This window comes from Hakea prostrata, chromosome 9 (genome assembly GCF_041222555.1).
Source record: "Hakea prostrata isolate BN-2017 chromosome 9, UWA_Hpros_2, whole genome shotgun sequence".
In the NCBI taxonomy this organism is placed as follows: Eukaryota; Viridiplantae; Streptophyta; class Magnoliopsida; order Proteales; family Proteaceae; genus Hakea; species Hakea prostrata.
Genome location: NC_142608.1, coordinates 3,749,993 through 3,766,689, shown reverse-complemented (window position 1 = coordinate 3,766,689; position 16,697 = coordinate 3,749,993). Strand labels below are relative to the sequence as shown.

Here is a 16,697-nt window from a genome sequence, read left to right as displayed (position 1 = left end):
TCTCATCCGATCCTGGATCGGGTATAAATGTCGGATTAAAAAATAAATTCCTTTAATTGTGACATTAATTTTTAAACATTGTATACCGCATTATTTTCATGGTAAGAAAGATGCTCTGCCCTATATGAGTCTTCCAATAGGAATAAATTATTTTTTTAATGAATAATTTATTTATTGTTTGTTCTAGTGAAGTTCACGAGTTTGGATCATCTTTAATCCGAAAGGAGGAGAACAATGTGTTTTCTTGATATTTTTTCACTATATATTAAGGGTTAGATCCATCTCTAAATACTGAAATAATGAATTAAATGTTACATTTAAGTGAATATCATCATGTTATGTGGAGGAGAAATGTCCCGAAAGTACATTATTTACTCATGACAGGGAAGTGATCAGGACTCAGAAATTCATAGGTGTGAATTAGGTTTTTTTTTTTTTTTTTTATAATACAGGTGTGAATTAGTATAATTTTGGCTTAGCTGAGTAATTTTATGGTCTAAAATTAAGATGTGGCATGCATCCATGTGAGGCCTTGCTTATTTTGGGTGAGGCATGGCATAGAGACATGGAGCATGCTCAAGTTTGGACACAGAGATGGGCGTTGGCTCGATGTTTCAATTATGGGCCCCACAGTTGAAGGCCCAAGAGAAGGCCCATGAGGTGAGTAATTTTATGGTCTAAAATTAGATGTGGCATGGAGCCATGGGCCATGCTTATTTTGGGTGAGGCATGGCATAGAGACATGCAGCATGCTCAAGTTTGGACACAGAGATGGGCGTTGTCTCGATGTTTCAATAATGGGCCCCCCAGTTGAAGGCCCAAGAGAAGGCCCATGATGTGAGTAATTTTATGGTCTAAAATGAGTCAAATGGGCTCGGTGTTGAGGGCCAACACAAATAAATAAAATCTGAAACCTCAAATAATTTGCTTTCCTCTCTCTCTCTCTTTCTTTTTCACACATAGAATTTGAATTTCTGATGCACATGTGAAGATGACCTTTTAAACCTCTTTTGGATGTTTTGCTTCTATTTTTATTTTTTTTCGCGTTCAAAACGCTTTTATATATAGGAAAATTAGGGATGGTAATTTGCTTTTAGTTATTGCCATAGAGATAGAGTCCATCATGGGAGATTGGATGGATTTTTATATAGAGTCCGATGGTGCAGATGATGCCACGTAAGCAACATTTAATCGAACGGTTAAAAACCAAATAAAGGGGGCTTATTTGTAAATAATATTTTTTAAATTTTTATTCGGAGGATTTAAAATTTATCAATTTACAAAATTATACCCTCATCTACTCGACTACCAGATCCCCATTTCTTTCTTCTTCTTCTTTGCCCTTGCAGGAACCTTGAGTCGGTAAAAAGTTTACTTTGTCCAGTGAGTCGACAACAATTTAAATCTTCTTCTTCCTTCTCTTTTACGACAACATAGCTTCTGGATTTCTTAGTTCCATTCCCTGTGTTACTGATCTCCCTTCTCCCCTACCTTAATTTCCCCTTTTAAACTGAACATGAAACAATCGAAAGGTTCTGGAGGAAGCTGGAAAGCACAAGCAAGAGAAGATCAGATCCATGGATGCTCTGAATTTCAAGTTACAGAAACCCATATTGAAAGAAGATTCAAAGAAGAAAAAGAAGAGTCGTCTCAGCACCTGTCATGCCCATTTTACTTGGTTAATTAAACTTCTGAATCTAGGCATTTTTTATCTCTTTTTTTAAGAGTGCTTCTTGATTTTCGTTTCTTTATTTTGATTTATACATCGAAAAATGGAATTAAAGGATTCTCTTTTTTCCGGCGACTTCCACGATCGCTGGAATTAAAACTGGCTTCCATCGAAAAACTGGTTTTCGTTTTTTTTTTAAGATTTGAACATCGAAAAATGGAATTAAAGGAGTCACTATTTTCCAGCGACTTCCACGGTTGGTGGTGCAGGTGGTGTTCTTTGAGCAGTTTCAACTCCTTAACGCTATTTTAGGAACCTGAGAATAATGGAAGATGTATTTTGGGTCGGGCATATGAGGGACTTCATTTGTGAATTAGTAAACTTTAAATCCGAAAATAAAAACTAATATTACAAGTAAACCCTAACAATTGATTTTCAACCATTCGATTAAATGTTGCTTACGTGGCATCATCTGCACCATCGGCTGCAACAGGCAACTGCTGCCGCAAATAAAAATCCAGATTGGATCATCACTTTTGACGGGGAGCACTTGGTGCTTTATTTACACTTTTCAGCTGCAAAATCAAGTGAAGCCCATAAATTAAAAAAAAAAATTCAAAGGAGACAGTCAGCAGGACCTACACCAATACCTTGTGCCCCCTGTATTTTGTGGTTCGAAAGTGGCCGGGGAGCACAAATTGGAGTCACAGATATGGACTCCCATCATGGTCTACTCGGATTGCTCACCCATAATTAATGCCTTCTCAACATCCGCTCTCCATAGCCTAGACTAGATTACTTGTTTCGTAGTTCTCTTCTTTTTTTCACCTTGCTCTGTAACCTTTGTTTTACAATTGAGGCCTTCAATGGTCGGAATCATTTCTTAGATTATATATATTGTTGTATTGTTGATGAGATTTTGAAGCTTAAGATTCATTTTGAGTCTGTACTTTTTACTTTTACAAATAGGTCCAATAATACTTATACAAATTTTATTGCTTGTGGGGTTAAAATATTTAATATCTCCAGGATTTGGTGGAAGTGTCTTCCGTATTTTATCTTAAAGAACTCTTTCACTACCTCCAGGGATTTTCACCTGGAGAATTTTATATTATCTTACTTTTGACCCCCAAAAAAACTCTGTTGACGATCTTTTGTCATGTATCTCATTATCTCATACTAAAACTGAAAATGATTACCTTTAATAAAAGAGACTTTAAATATGAGAGTCTCAAAATCTTGGATTTTGCTTGGGACCATCAAGCCACACGTTATGAGCCGTCCGATCGAAAATTTGATCTCCACCGGATGGTTATGGGCATTTAATGTGCATGACCAAGCAATTTCCCAAAACCTTGCTGTTATCTATTCCCTTTTAATACTCTAGTTATGTCATATGTGCCTTACCTACCAGAAGGTTTCTCTCTTGATTTTCTAGTTAACAAAATTTTATTTCTCTAGGAGCATCAATGCTCATGGTCATATCATCAATACTAATGGTGGAAACCAGTTCAATTGATCCCACCTTGTCAATGATGAATTGATTGCCTTTATTCTTTATTGGGTAGAGAGATCAATCAATGAATGGATTGCTAGTGGTGGCAAGTTGTATTCTTTAATTTGTTTGATTTCTTTCATTCTTTCCATCGAATCTAAAGTATAGTTGTCCCCAAACATGTTCTCTTTATGGAAAAAGGGCAAAGATGACTTCAAATCATACCTTCTTAGTCACCAAACCTATGCATTATCTTAAACCTTTAAGTCGGATAATCACTTTAATTATTCATTTCAAACACATTTATTCCAAACCACAGGGACTTTTTCCTTCCTTTGTCTTTTACTTTTCTTGTTTTCTCAGCCGCTTATTTAGCATATAAGTGTATTGTTGTGCACGACACAGAGATGTGCCGAGCAGATGATGTTTTCTCCATAGGTATTGGCTCGAATACTAAAGATCAACATCTTATAGTATAAGATTAAAAATTCAAATCTATTTTAAGGCTTCATATAAATTAAATAGTTGTCTCCACTTTATGTGCATTTTCATTATGGGAACCATGTAAAATTGGTTTACATGTTTTTGTGTTGAGTGACTATTCTTTGTTTGAAAATGGGTGTTCGAAATTGTTCCAGACATACTCCCAATTGGGTCCACGATATAAAAAAGTATAGTTATGATAGGAGAGTAAGGTAAAAAGGTGGGCTAATGACACATCATTATATTTATGATCAAAATGCCCTTATAACTTTATAATTTCGTGACAGTGTACTCAATTAGAAGATTATCTAATGCTAAATTGTTGGTACCTCAAACTTCAACTGTATGGTAAGTTGAAGAAAGTAAATCGAAAGGACATAAACACATTTTGGTCATAAAAATGACGGTGCGTTCTTGATTGGCTTGTTTTGAACACAAGATGATATAAAGTAGATTACAAGGTCAAGCATGACACCCATGTTTAGGTTTTCAAACCCAATTCTTGAAGCGAACATGAACCCATTGCAGTGCCCATTCATTGACAATAGTGTCATATATGAGATCCATCATGAAAAAGTTTGGTAGAATTTTGAGAAAAAGTTTGGAAAAATAAAAAGTAAGATCCATCACTATCACTTTTCCCTAAAACTTTTTCATTTCTTTTCCTTCTCCGTCACCCCACTACACATGAGATCTCCATGTTTTTTTTCCATCTTTTTTTTCTTGGCCTTAGGAATGATGTCCCAAGAAATCTAGACTGTAATTTCTATTATTTTAAAATAAAAAACTCTCTTCCTCCACTAAAAAAAACAAGAAAAAAAAAAAACAAATAAAACCAGGTTTAGGAACACTTATCATCCATTCTTTGTTTTCTAAGAAAAAAATAACACTGGAATGTTTTCTGTCGCCGGTTCGCCGCATCACGTAAACAACAAAAGAATCATTTCCTTACAATTCTGCCCCCCAGAAATCAGAATTTCACCGAGCACCTTCAAGCGTTTCCGAATATTTAAGTACTTTCACCTTACAAGTATAAATGGTTATGTCGGCTCAGACAGACAGAGAGTCACAGAAACGACGAACACCTCTAAATTCTTCACTGTGCTCTTACACTTACAATCATGGTTTATACAAATACCTTGCTTACTTCGATTCTCCTACTCGTTTTTAACCATTCACTGTTATCTACTTTTGCCGACACATCTTCTCTCCTTCACTCATTGTCGCGGTTTCGAATCACTTTTTCTTGTTTTGGTTCTTTAATGGAGGAGAAAACCATAGCTGATCCAAGTTCTCACAGCTGCTTCTTTTCTTCATTTGTGCTTCAATGGCTCTCTTGCTTGCATGATGAACTAATCAACTAATCGAGTTTCGAGTTTAGAGAATGGAGTTGAAAGGAGTTTACTTTGCTGCTGCTCTTGCTACTGTATCGATTTTCCTTACCCTGCCTCTCGTTCTTGCTATCACTGATGCATCAGATGGTAATTTCTGTTCATAATGGCATTATTAGCTCAAAGTTTTGTGGATCTAGGTTGCTTCTTTAGTTACTGACAACTGCTCTTTGATTATTAGTTCAAGCTCTTCAGGCTATGTACAGTTCATTGAACAGTTCTTCTCAGCTAACCGGCTGGAACTCCAGTGGCGTCGATCCTTGTGGAGAATCATGGAAAGGGTTAACCTGCGAGGGGTCTGCTGTTGTTGCCATGTACGTATGCTTCACTACACTTCATTTCTTCTCTCAGTCGCTCCAGTTCACTTTTTTAGCCCATGCTCATTGATTTTGATCGATTTAATGCCAACAGTGTGGCTACTGGTCTGGGACTTAACGGGACCTTGGGATACTCGCTTGCGAACCTTTTGTCTCTTAGAACACTGTGAGCTAAACTGATTCTCTATATCCTTTTCCTCACATTATGTAAGTGCTAGATCAACACTCTCACGAGCTTGTAATGAGTCCTCTCGCTCTCTGGGTTGTGTTCTTAGGGATTTGAGCGACAACAATATCCACGATTCGATTCCATATTCATTGCCGCCACATCTCACGAGCTTGTAATGTTAAATGATCTTAGTTATTTCAGTATTACGTTCCGCATTAGCTGTTATTCATTATTTAGCGTGTAAATGCTTCTCCATTTTCAAATACAGGAATCTTGCCAGAAACAACTTAAGCGGGAACTTCCCATATTCCATTTTAGACATGGTTTCTCTCAGTTACTTGTGAGTAAAATGATGGGGTAGCTGTATTTGCTTTCTTCTTTATCTAGCTCTATTTTACACAGCCCCTTGTAGATTCAGGCTCTTATACAGTTGATCATCTAATGTTTTTTTTAGGAACCTTAGCCAGAACTCGCTCTCCGGGTTGATCGAAGATATTTTTGGAAAGCTTCAGGGGTTGTCACTCTTGTAAGAAATCTAGTTCTACCATTTGCCGAGTGATTTCTAATAATTTATTTCATAATTTTGGTATGCTATCACTATTTCTTGCCATGGCCCCGAGAAAAGTGTAGAAGTGTAACCTGGTACAGGTCCTGCCTCATGCCGTCTTCAGAATTGACCTCTGTCGTAACTCTGGCAATTCAAGATTCTTTTAAATAATACCAACAATAAACAGAAAAGCAAATATTATATTTTTTGTTGCTGCTATGATTTTTGCCATGACCACATGTGTCATGATGCTTCGATACTTGGATGTCATGGTTTCCTGTGTTTAAAACATATTATGAGAGCCGACCCCCATGAAATTGATAACCCCAACACCCCCCTCTTACTAAATAAAAATAAATAAAAAAAGAGAAAAAAGAAGAAAAAAAAGGTGGAGGAAGAAGGAACCTATAATGGTAATCACCGCTTATAGGGATGATGTCATATCTTTCTGTTGGGATGCTCGCATAACTAGTGATTTACGCTATGAGGAAACATACTTCCCGTATTTTGTTGTCATTGCTTGCCAGGATCTTTGTGTTGACAGTGTTGTATGTATAGTCTGAAAATTTCTATGGTTTTCCTCGGTTTTGAGCATGGTAGAAATGAAGCCAATTTGACAGGTTTATAGAGTTTTGGACCTTTGCTTCGAATTTGGCAGATTGACCAAAATGTTTGAACTTTCACCCAAATGATCCATATTATTGGAATGTCGCTAAATGCTTGTTGAATTGTGTCCTGCTTTTCAATTTTCTGGTTCTTCATTCATATTGCATATTTTAAATTATTTTTATTGACTGATGTATGTTATAGGACTAAGTTACGGGTTAAATAGAGTATCAAAGAGAAAAGATGCAGTAGGCTAGGGCATACACTAGCAAACCTGAGGTCTGGAAAGCCATATTATCACTTTTATAGTAGTCCTCCCCAGACTTATGATCCAAACACAGTAAAATAGGCACGACAAGAAGTTTCAAGGAAAAATTCCATCAATTGGCCACTAAATTGACCAATTTGAGTTTGATCTGTGAAATAGGCTAAAATCCGGGCCCAACTCATCAATATCTATCGTATCCTTAGGATTTCACCATGGTCGAACTGAAACTTTGGAACCTTGATTATATTGGGAGATATTCTGATCCAACATCATACGCTCTAATACACCTAGCTGAAGTCAACACAAAAGCCCATGTAGATTAAAGTTTCATGTCAAATATTCAAACAGAATAATGAGGAATTCTATGATAGGTTATAGTTACCTTTTCATTGAACAATTTAAGAACGTCTTGGTGGATTACATATTCGAAGGTTACTATGCTTTTGTTTGACAATTGATGATCCTAATAATATGAAACTTCATGTTTAAGCCCTTTACCAAGTATGACTTTGAATTGAGCTGATTGGAAAGCAAGGATCCATGCAGTCAACTCTGTTTAGGTGGCATGAGGCTAAGTTGTTGCTATGATCATATAGAAGGTCAAGTTTCGTGTCTCTTGTTGGTTTCATGTTGTTGACCCTTAGCTGTCCAAGACATTATAGAGATGGAACTATCACTTTCAGTCGATATAAATTCACATATTGTGACCAGATTGGAAATGGCTCCCTTTCATCAGTATATTTCTATTTTACTTGATACTTCCCATTAGTTATTCCAGGACTTAGGTGACTACAATTCTGAAACATGGGAATTCCCTTTTCACACTTGAGAAATGAAGTGCCTAATTGTATGCTAGGTTGGGTATGTGGTTAATTGTTATTCTTATCCTCTAGTCTCCCTAGAGATGTAATAGCCTAGCTGTTGGTTATATCAGGGAAGCTGTGCATGTGGAGCATTAATTTGCTTTTTTTTTTGAATGCATAAATAACTTTACGAAAACGAAAGAGGAAAAGATTCATGTACATAGGAGGAAGAGGGTTTCGTGTTTTTTTTTTTGTGGGGGGGGGGGGGGGGAGCAAACCAGCCTTCAAGAGGCAGGTTGGAAGGGAGCCTAGACCCCAGGAAACAACAATGGGTCTGTTCCTCGGGTTGTCATCAACAGGGGGATGGGGGATAGACTAAAGCCTAGTAGAGACATCAAAGCAAATGGCTTTTCAAATCGTGTCCAAGTAGCGAGATTTAGAAGTCCATCTCCTAAGGTTAAGGCTCCCACCACAATTGGTGGATAGTAGCACCAAAAAGTAGCTTACCAACTTGAAGCGCTCAAAACTAATGAAGCAAAGCTTCATGTATAGGTAGATAGAATTATTAGGTTATATTCATTGATTCTTGATTGATAACTGTACCTAAGCTGCGTACTAGAAAGAACTTTTATTTGAATTAAATTTAAACCCAGAATCTGTCTGTTTGAGAGTTCAGTTCTCCTAGCAATGCCAATTTACAACCGTTTGAATATTTATCTGAAATTGGTTTGAACACAGAATATTTGTGTTCAAGATTTCAGCTCGGGAAGTTTTATGTTAAAACCCTGCCAGAATCTTAATTTTCTTTAAGCAAGGTAATCCATTATGTACTATGCTAGTCATGGGGGTGTCCACCAGTGAAATATCTGCAGTTTATCTGTGAGTGTAGTTACTCTAGAGTTATGCTTGCTTATTGTTAAGGGGCAATTTTTTCATATTGAGATCAAAGTTGCTGGACTTACAGCAGTGACAGTTGAACTCTAAGAAAGATATAAACATGTAATGTTCTGAAACATTCTTGTTTTAAACTTGTTTTGTAAGATAAAATATAGAGTGCATAGAAAAGTAGTGTTTCTAACCCGTGGTATAGATCAGATGGACATTTGGGTTATCGGAGGCATTCTGCTAAGTGTGTTTTAGAAGATCATCTTAGATATAAAAGATATGGGAAAGGTATTTTTGGGCAAGCGGCATATAGAAGTGCGTCACTGAGGTGCAATGGTACATTTCCATAAATAAGAGGACAGCAATGTCATTTCATGTTTCGAAGAGAAATGGAGAAAGAAGGGCTAGCTTATCTTCTCATTTTGGTAAGATTTTACCAGGTTACGAACAGGATCTAGGTTTGTCAGGAAGTGTCCATTTTAGCTGGTGATGGTAAACATTGGATGCATTATTGCGAGATGAGTCGGGTTTTTGAAGGTAAAGTTTGCAGCCATTGAATTGTCTATGCTATTTTGTTCTGCTGTCTATTTATTAATTGAATCCTTCTTCTCGACATGGTTGCCAACGCGATAAGGTGAGGCTAGGCAATGGAGGGCAATGAAAACCTAGGCGACAACAAGCAAGGCGACACCAGATCGCCTTGACCCAAAAATGGGCCTATTAGGATGCTTTGATAACTATGCTTCCCAGTGATGCAATGAATTTTCTGTTGCTGATCTTGTACTCGTTCCATTGATATGCTATGAAATGTTGGATGCTGTGCCTGAACCATATCTTTATGACATGTTGTCTTGCAAGGATTTTGTATAGATTTTAACTAGAAGTCTCAGCTTTCTAAGCACTACTTCAATTTTGATGTTTCTGTTTTGTTGGTTCCTTTTTAATGTTCCTCAACTGCTCGATGTGTTACACTTAATAACTTGTGAATTCAGAGATCTGTCGCTCAACAATTTCACTGGAGATCTTCCCAATTCCTTCAGTTCATTGTCCAACCTTTCTACTCTGTAAGTTTTTCCTATGAAACAATTTCAAAGTTCTGGTTTTATGGATTGCAACTTTGCAATTTTTCTTGACTTTTGGACTTCTGGCAGCTATATGCAGAACAACCAGTTGACGGGTTCAGTTAATGTACTTCGAGATTTGCCTCTGACAAATTTGTAAGTTCTTGTTGTTAATTTGACTTTTAGTGTGTGGTCTCCTATTATTTAACAACTTTTAGTGTGTGGTCGCCTATTATTTGACCCCCTTGATTTCCAACAGAAATATTGCTTACAACAAATTCAATGGCTCGATTCCTCAGGAGTTTAGTTCAATTCCAAATTTTCTGTAAGCTATTAACACACTATATTGTTTTTATTCTGATTATTTTTTTATATCGCTAATTTGCATTTTTTTGACTTCACATCTGCAACAAACAGATATTCTGGGAATTCCTTTAATAATAGTCTTGGTCCTCTGCCACAATACTCTGCACCTCCTGGCAGGTCAGATAATAATAGTAACCATTCTGGGCCAGGAACACATACAACCAGGGGTTCTAATGCTGAATCATCGCATTCAGAGAGTGGGAATAAGCACAAGGATTTAGCAGTTGGACCTGTTATAGGCATGATTCTTGGTTCAATATTGGTGGTTGTATGTGTGCTGCTCTCTATTATTTTCTGCCTTCGGAAAGGTAAAGCTGGGAAGAGAAGTGGTGCATGGGCTTATAATGGGACTGCTTCAGCTGGAGCTGATAAAGGTATTATTTATTTAATTATAAATTTAGTTTGACCTAAGTGTGTTCTTATATTTTGCATATGTGGTGCCTGCTTATTTCTTGAATCTGATCTTTGATTCAAGTGCCAGATATATTTTTTTATTATTGTAAATCCTGGATGACTTTGTAATTAAAATGTGACCAATATTAGCCCATCTCCCCATGATGCAAGATAGTTAAGCTATTCCTACATCTAGTACTCCATCTCATTGCCGTTTGTTCTTCAGCTCATGCAACTATTGAAACTCCTGCAATCATAGATTGCATATGTATGGTGACATACATGGTAAAACTTGCACATATAACATCTCTGCCTGTCTTGAAAAGTTGTTATAATGTCTTTAATATGGAGTATAAATAAATAATCTATGTTTGTTTCAAACTTGTAAGGTCCATGTAAGATACTGCTGATTGGATAAGAGAAATGATGGCAAATTGACATTGCTACAGCAGAGGCCTTGGCAGTGGGGGGTGATATATATATATATATATATATATATCCACTAGATGATGAGATTACGGTTCTTTACAAAGGTGCCCAAGGTAACTAACTCCAAGAGCTTCCTTGATTTTGAAGAAGACAAATTGGCGAAATGCCAACTCATGTTATAGCAGTTGTAGGGGTTGAGCATTGAAGTGACTCGAGATGTACTGCCAAGTGCCAATCCAAGGTACTGTACATAAATTTGACACCCAAAAAGAATAAAGAAAAGAGATCTAAAAGAGTGTGAAGATGAGAGCTTTTGATTTTGTCTCGGAATGTGAAGTGAGAGAGAGGGTTACAATGATTGCTTTTTCAGCTCATGCAATGTGTGTAATGGATATAATTGGATCTTCCTATGAGTTCGTTATTGTTGAATCAAACGATCTCTAGAGTTCCATTAAATAAAAAGGAAAGCGGCGTTAGAGTCGACTCCATAAACTTCATTTCGTGTGTTGTTCTTCATTGAAGAACAAAGTTAGGGGATGCCAAACCAGATTGTTGCTTTCAGAATCCAGTGAAAATTGTTTTGCTGTCTATTAGTCATCACTCATGGCAATTTTCTGGAATACTTTGATGGTTACTTAGATCGTTGCTTTGTTAGTACATAATAAGAAGGGTTAAGGTACATTTGAAGCCAATGTGACTTGGTGTAGTGGAAATTACAATCACCCCAAAGGTTACACTTCTAAGCTTGAAATGCTCAGGCAAGTGCATTAAGCATGCAGATGATCCGAATTCATATATTTGTATGGTGGACACTTTGACGCAAGGGTGATAAATGAATGTGTCTCTTGCACCCTGTTCTCCATATTTGCAAAAGATTCAGAAGTTTTGAAAATTCTTTTGGCCCTTTGAAGTTCAGAATTTCCTTCGTAGAGATCTTGCCAATCATATAGCTGTGGTTGAGTTGGATTACTTTACTCCATCTGATGGCATGGGGGGTGGATTCATCCAGTGGTCGGTTGGTGGGCATTATAATTGTGAAAACAAGACTAAGAAGAGATGAGTAGGAGAAGATGGGACAGATAGCACTGGAAGAGCTTAGAAGCAGTCTCTCCGCAGTGACATCAATACAAACAGAATGTCAGTTTAGGAAACAGACCTTCCTAGACTGATTAAAAATAGAAAGGAAAGAAATAACAAGCAGTATTAACTCAGCCTACGGTACTCAAAAAAACCTACACATGACCCATATGTACCCCTACAGGACTTATGGGTCATGTGTCCTATGGCTAAATCATGGTACAAGTTAACAGTAATGTTTACAAGACAATTTATAAGGTCACCTCAAAGTGTTAAGACAGAGTAAAAAATTGTCAATACTCATTACTCTTAGTGCTCTCTCTCTCTCTCACTCTCTCTCCAATGAAACTAAGATTTAACTTACATGATGACTTTGGTTTGTCCTAATCTGGCCTGACCTAAACACATTGAAACGACCGTTTGGCACCCCTAGTGATTGATGTGAAAGTGTGTTCATTTACAACATTCTTTCAGTAAGTGTGAGACCTTAGAAAAAAGTTGTTTACATATCTTTGACCATTGAATTAGGTTTAACCTGGGAGAAACCAATGCTTTATTCAGTCATAGTAGTTCCTTTTTTAGGTAAAATTGAGTCAGTTGATTTAATAAAAGGATAGCAAACTTTTGAGGGCCACAACTAGTTTAATAGATCATGCCAGTCCAGTGATAGCAGTCGGTGTTCCTTTAAGAAATTATAATTTGCATCAATAAGTTTAAATCTTATGTTTGTATCCATTTCTAATTTTTTCTCTTACCAGTTCAACATTTTTCATATGTTTAACTATTAACTTGTAGTTTAAATAATTCATTGTGAGTATCTTCAGGGATGATGATTCATAATTATACATTTATTTTTAAATTAAAAAATTGACCGGAGGCTTGGTGCAACTTATTGATAATATATGATTTACAAAGTTCTCTTCATAACCAATTTTGTTGTTGTTGATTGTAACAAAAACGAGAACAAAATTTATGAGTCTCTCATGATTTTGTCATTGATGAGAGTAATAGAAAATATTGCCATTGATATCAACAGTCTGAAGCAAGAGCAGAAGAAGAGGCCAAGGCCAGGGTTCTAGAATTCCTGTGTTCTATATTTGGCATGCCAGATCTCAAATATACGTATCTTGTACCTTGTAGCTTGTAGACCTTGAAGAATTGTTGAAACCTCAGCCTCCGAATTTTTTTATTATTATTCAAAGCACTTGCAGCCAGCAAATGACAGAAGTGTAACGGCATTTGTTTTGTCAATATCACTCCTTATCACCCTTTTGCTTATCTTTGTTATTTTATCTAACATGATGCATTTTCGTATCTTTTGCAGTTATTAATTCAGAGTTGCAATCACAAACAGTCAAAAGTGTGGCTGTTGAAACAGATCTGAGACCCCCTCCTGCAGAAAAGTGGATGAGTGAGAGAATAGCAGGGAAAAATGAATCTGGAAACATAGGGAAGGTTCCTAGTACGGCTACTGCATATACCATAGCTTCACTTCAAACAGCAACAAATAGCTTTAGCCAAGAATGTCTCATTGGTGAAGGTTCCTTTGGCCGTGTTTATAGAGGAGAGTTTCCTAATGGAAAGGTAATCAGGATGTTCATTTACCAAAAGTTGGAGTTTGGGATTGAAAATTTCAGTTTATTGATGATTGTCAACCTTTTGAACCCATTTTTATGCCTTAGAATCAATTGACCAAAACCTATGGCACAGCAAGCACTTCTTTTTTCATGTCATTTCCTGACCATGATCTGCATTTGCTTAAAATGAATTTTTTGCTAATATGTCTCTATCAACTAGGTTCTAGCCATTAAGAAGATTGACAGTGCAGCATTTTCATTAGAGGACGACAAGAGTTTTCTTGAAGCTGTTTCAAAACTGTCACGCTTAAGACACCAGAATATCACAGCTTTTGCAGGGTATTGTGCAGAGCATGGTCAGCGCCTCCTAGTTTATGAATATGTTCGAAATGGGACTCTGCATGATGTGTTGCATAATTCTGAGGATAGCAGCAAGACGCTTTCATGGAATGCTCGTGTTAGGGTTGCACTTGGCACTGCCAGGGCCCTAGAGTAAGTTTTCGTCGTGTGTGGGCATGGCTAATGAATTGATGTTGTTCTTTGCTCCTCTTCTTCTTCTTATTCTTTTGTTGTTGTTGTTGTCTATCATTATCTCTTTGTAAATATTGATCCTTATACCTCTGTGCAGGTACTTGCATGAAGTTTGCTTACCTTCTGTAGTGCATAGAAATCTCAAGTCGGCAAATATTTTACTTGATGATGAACTTAATCCCCAATTGTCTGAATGTGGACTAGCAGCATTAACACAAAACACTGAACGGGAGGTATTACAGATCGTGCTAGACATTCTTTTGTACAGCTGCGAGAAATGCTTTGTGCCATTAGTAGCATATTCTCTACCTACATATGCCTCTGTTATGTAGAATAAGTGCAGTGAAAAAGATAAATGGGATATCTTTCCTTTCTGGTCTTGAACATGGAGCACCTACAAAAAAAAAAAGTGCTAGTAATTATAAGAAAATAAACGAGTTCTTCGACAACTAGAATGAGATACTGTGTGGTGGAGTGTGTAAATATAATATGTATCTATTTCTATTTTTTCTACACGAAGTTTTGCTACGAAAGGTTATTGCTCATTTCTGAAATTATACATCATGTATTTGTTAGGTTTCAACTCAGATGATTGGTTCTTTTGGGTATAGTGCCCCAGAATTTGCAATGTCTGGAATTTACACAGTAAAAAGTGATGTGTACAGCTTTGGAGTAGTGATGCTAGAACTTTTGACTGGTCGAAAGCCACTAGACAGGTAAATGAGAAGTGATGCTAAAACTCAGATGACTTGCTGGCCTGCAGTTAGCTTCAAGTTTCCTTTGATCTCTTGATGGTGGTTTCTATGTCTCCTTTTTGTTGATTTTCCTTCTTGATTGTTTGTTTTCTCAGTTCGAGGGTAAGGTCAGAACAGTCTCTTGTCAGATGGGCTACTCCTCAACTACATGACATTGATTCATTGGCAAATATGGTCGACCCAACACTAAATGGCATGTACCCTGTAAAATCACTTTCACGTTTTGCCGATGTTATTGCCTTGTGTGTTCAGGTATGCTTCGTTTTTCTTCTCTAAAGATGTTTCTCCTTCAAGTTTTCATCAAGAATGCTTGGTGTATAAACATTTTCCTTTTGAAATGGATATGAAACATGGTTTGATATCAGTTCGAACGATATTTGTGTGCCTCCAAGTAATCTTGTTTCCTTCCATTTCTAGTTAGTTCGAACGATATTTGTGTGCCTCCCAAGTAATCTTGTTTCCTTCCATTTCTAGTATACAAGATAACGGGGTATGCATTCATTTTCATATTAGGAGCCTTTTTTTATAGGTAAAAAATAAGGGGTGGGGGAGAAGGCAGGCAGGATGAATGAATTTATATTCTGAGGTAGATTTTGAGTAGGCATGTATTGAGGGAGACATGTATGATATTGCTGTGTGCTTTATTATGTATTCTAACAATTTCCAGGCATTCAAGATGTCTAACTTGTGTGAAAACAAGAATTGTGGACACACTGGTGTATTTCTATGTTTGATTCAACTATTGTGGTTTGCCCTAGCTTTGAACCATGCATTGTTTCTATATCTACTGTTAAATCGAAATTTTAATACTTTTTTTTTTTTTTTGGTTAAAAATTTTTAATACTTAATGAGGGTTCTTTTATGTTTTCATTTCAGCCGGAGCCAGAGTTCCGGCCTCCAATGTCTGAAGTTGTCCAAGCGCTGGTTCGATTGATGCAACGAGCAAGTGTGGTTAAAAGACAGTCTACTGATGAATCCGGGTTTATGCACCGAATGCCAGATTACGAAGCTGTTGAGATGCAATTTTAGGTTATCTGATAATGAAGGCATTTCATTTCTCTTAATAAGTGAAACATGTAAATAAGTGAACACAGGCAGAACATGGTCAAGAAATGAAGGATGCTGTTTGAACTCTCCAAGATGCAGATGAAGATATATTATTTAAGCCCTACTCCCACTCAGTTGTATATATATAAGGTCGTTTCTCTTCCTATGTCTTTTGTAGTTAAATAAAGGAAAATATTGGTTTCATAATTTCATTCGAGAATTCTTGTATTTCTTTACTATTTTATGTGTTATTTATATAGGGGGAAGGTGGTGTTAGAACTTAAAACTGGACTTCATGTCTGGACCACTCTACTGGGTTTGCTGTTGTCTCACCTTTGCATCCTTTGCCAAACTGGGTTCCCAAGCAGGATTACAGTACAATGAATCTTTTTTTTTCTTTTCTGGTAAACATAACAGTGAGTCAGTATCTATATTCTTTTCTGGTAAACATAACAGTGAATCTTCATGTCATTGATTTGATCATAGACCACCACCAATATTAATAAGAAATTGTAGCAACCTTTCATTTATTTAGGGGTTTTAGTCTACTGCATGATTTTACCAATATTTTCAAGAACTGGGATTTGCGAGAATCAGATCGGTGTATTTGGGATTGGTATGTCAACAAAGTTGCAGTGCCTACATGTCTTACATTTTCTTTTTGGATTTGAGTTTCACATATAATTTAAATATACCATCTTTAGGTGTAGATCATTGTCAACTGAACAACTCTTTGATTGTTCATTTTACAAGTTTTTTTTTTATTTTTTTGTAAGAGATGCTGCGAGATTATCAACTATGATGGTGGAGGAGGTGTTGCTTTTGTTT

General features: G+C 36.7%; 1 protein-coding gene across 1 annotated transcript; it reads left to right on the top strand.

Moving 5' to 3' along the window:
* Nucleotides 1-4,716: 4,716 nt before the first annotated feature.
* On the top strand, nucleotides 4,717-16,411 carry LOC149004123 (protein STRUBBELIG-RECEPTOR FAMILY 8-like). The gene is made up of 16 exons (XM_089169376.1): nucleotides 4,717-5,128; nucleotides 5,220-5,352; nucleotides 5,450-5,521; nucleotides 5,631-5,696; nucleotides 5,793-5,864; nucleotides 5,979-6,050; nucleotides 9,626-9,697; nucleotides 9,785-9,850; nucleotides 9,954-10,019; nucleotides 10,112-10,434; nucleotides 13,284-13,543; nucleotides 13,757-14,028; nucleotides 14,165-14,300; nucleotides 14,644-14,783; nucleotides 14,918-15,074; nucleotides 15,699-16,411. Exons 1-16 carry the CDS (start codon nucleotides 5,032-5,034, stop codon nucleotides 15,849-15,851), a joined length of 2,157 nt encoding a protein of 718 aa, XP_089025502.1. The 5' UTR covers nucleotides 4,717-5,031; the 3' UTR covers nucleotides 15,852-16,411.
* Nucleotides 16,412-16,697: the final 286 nt, after the last annotated feature.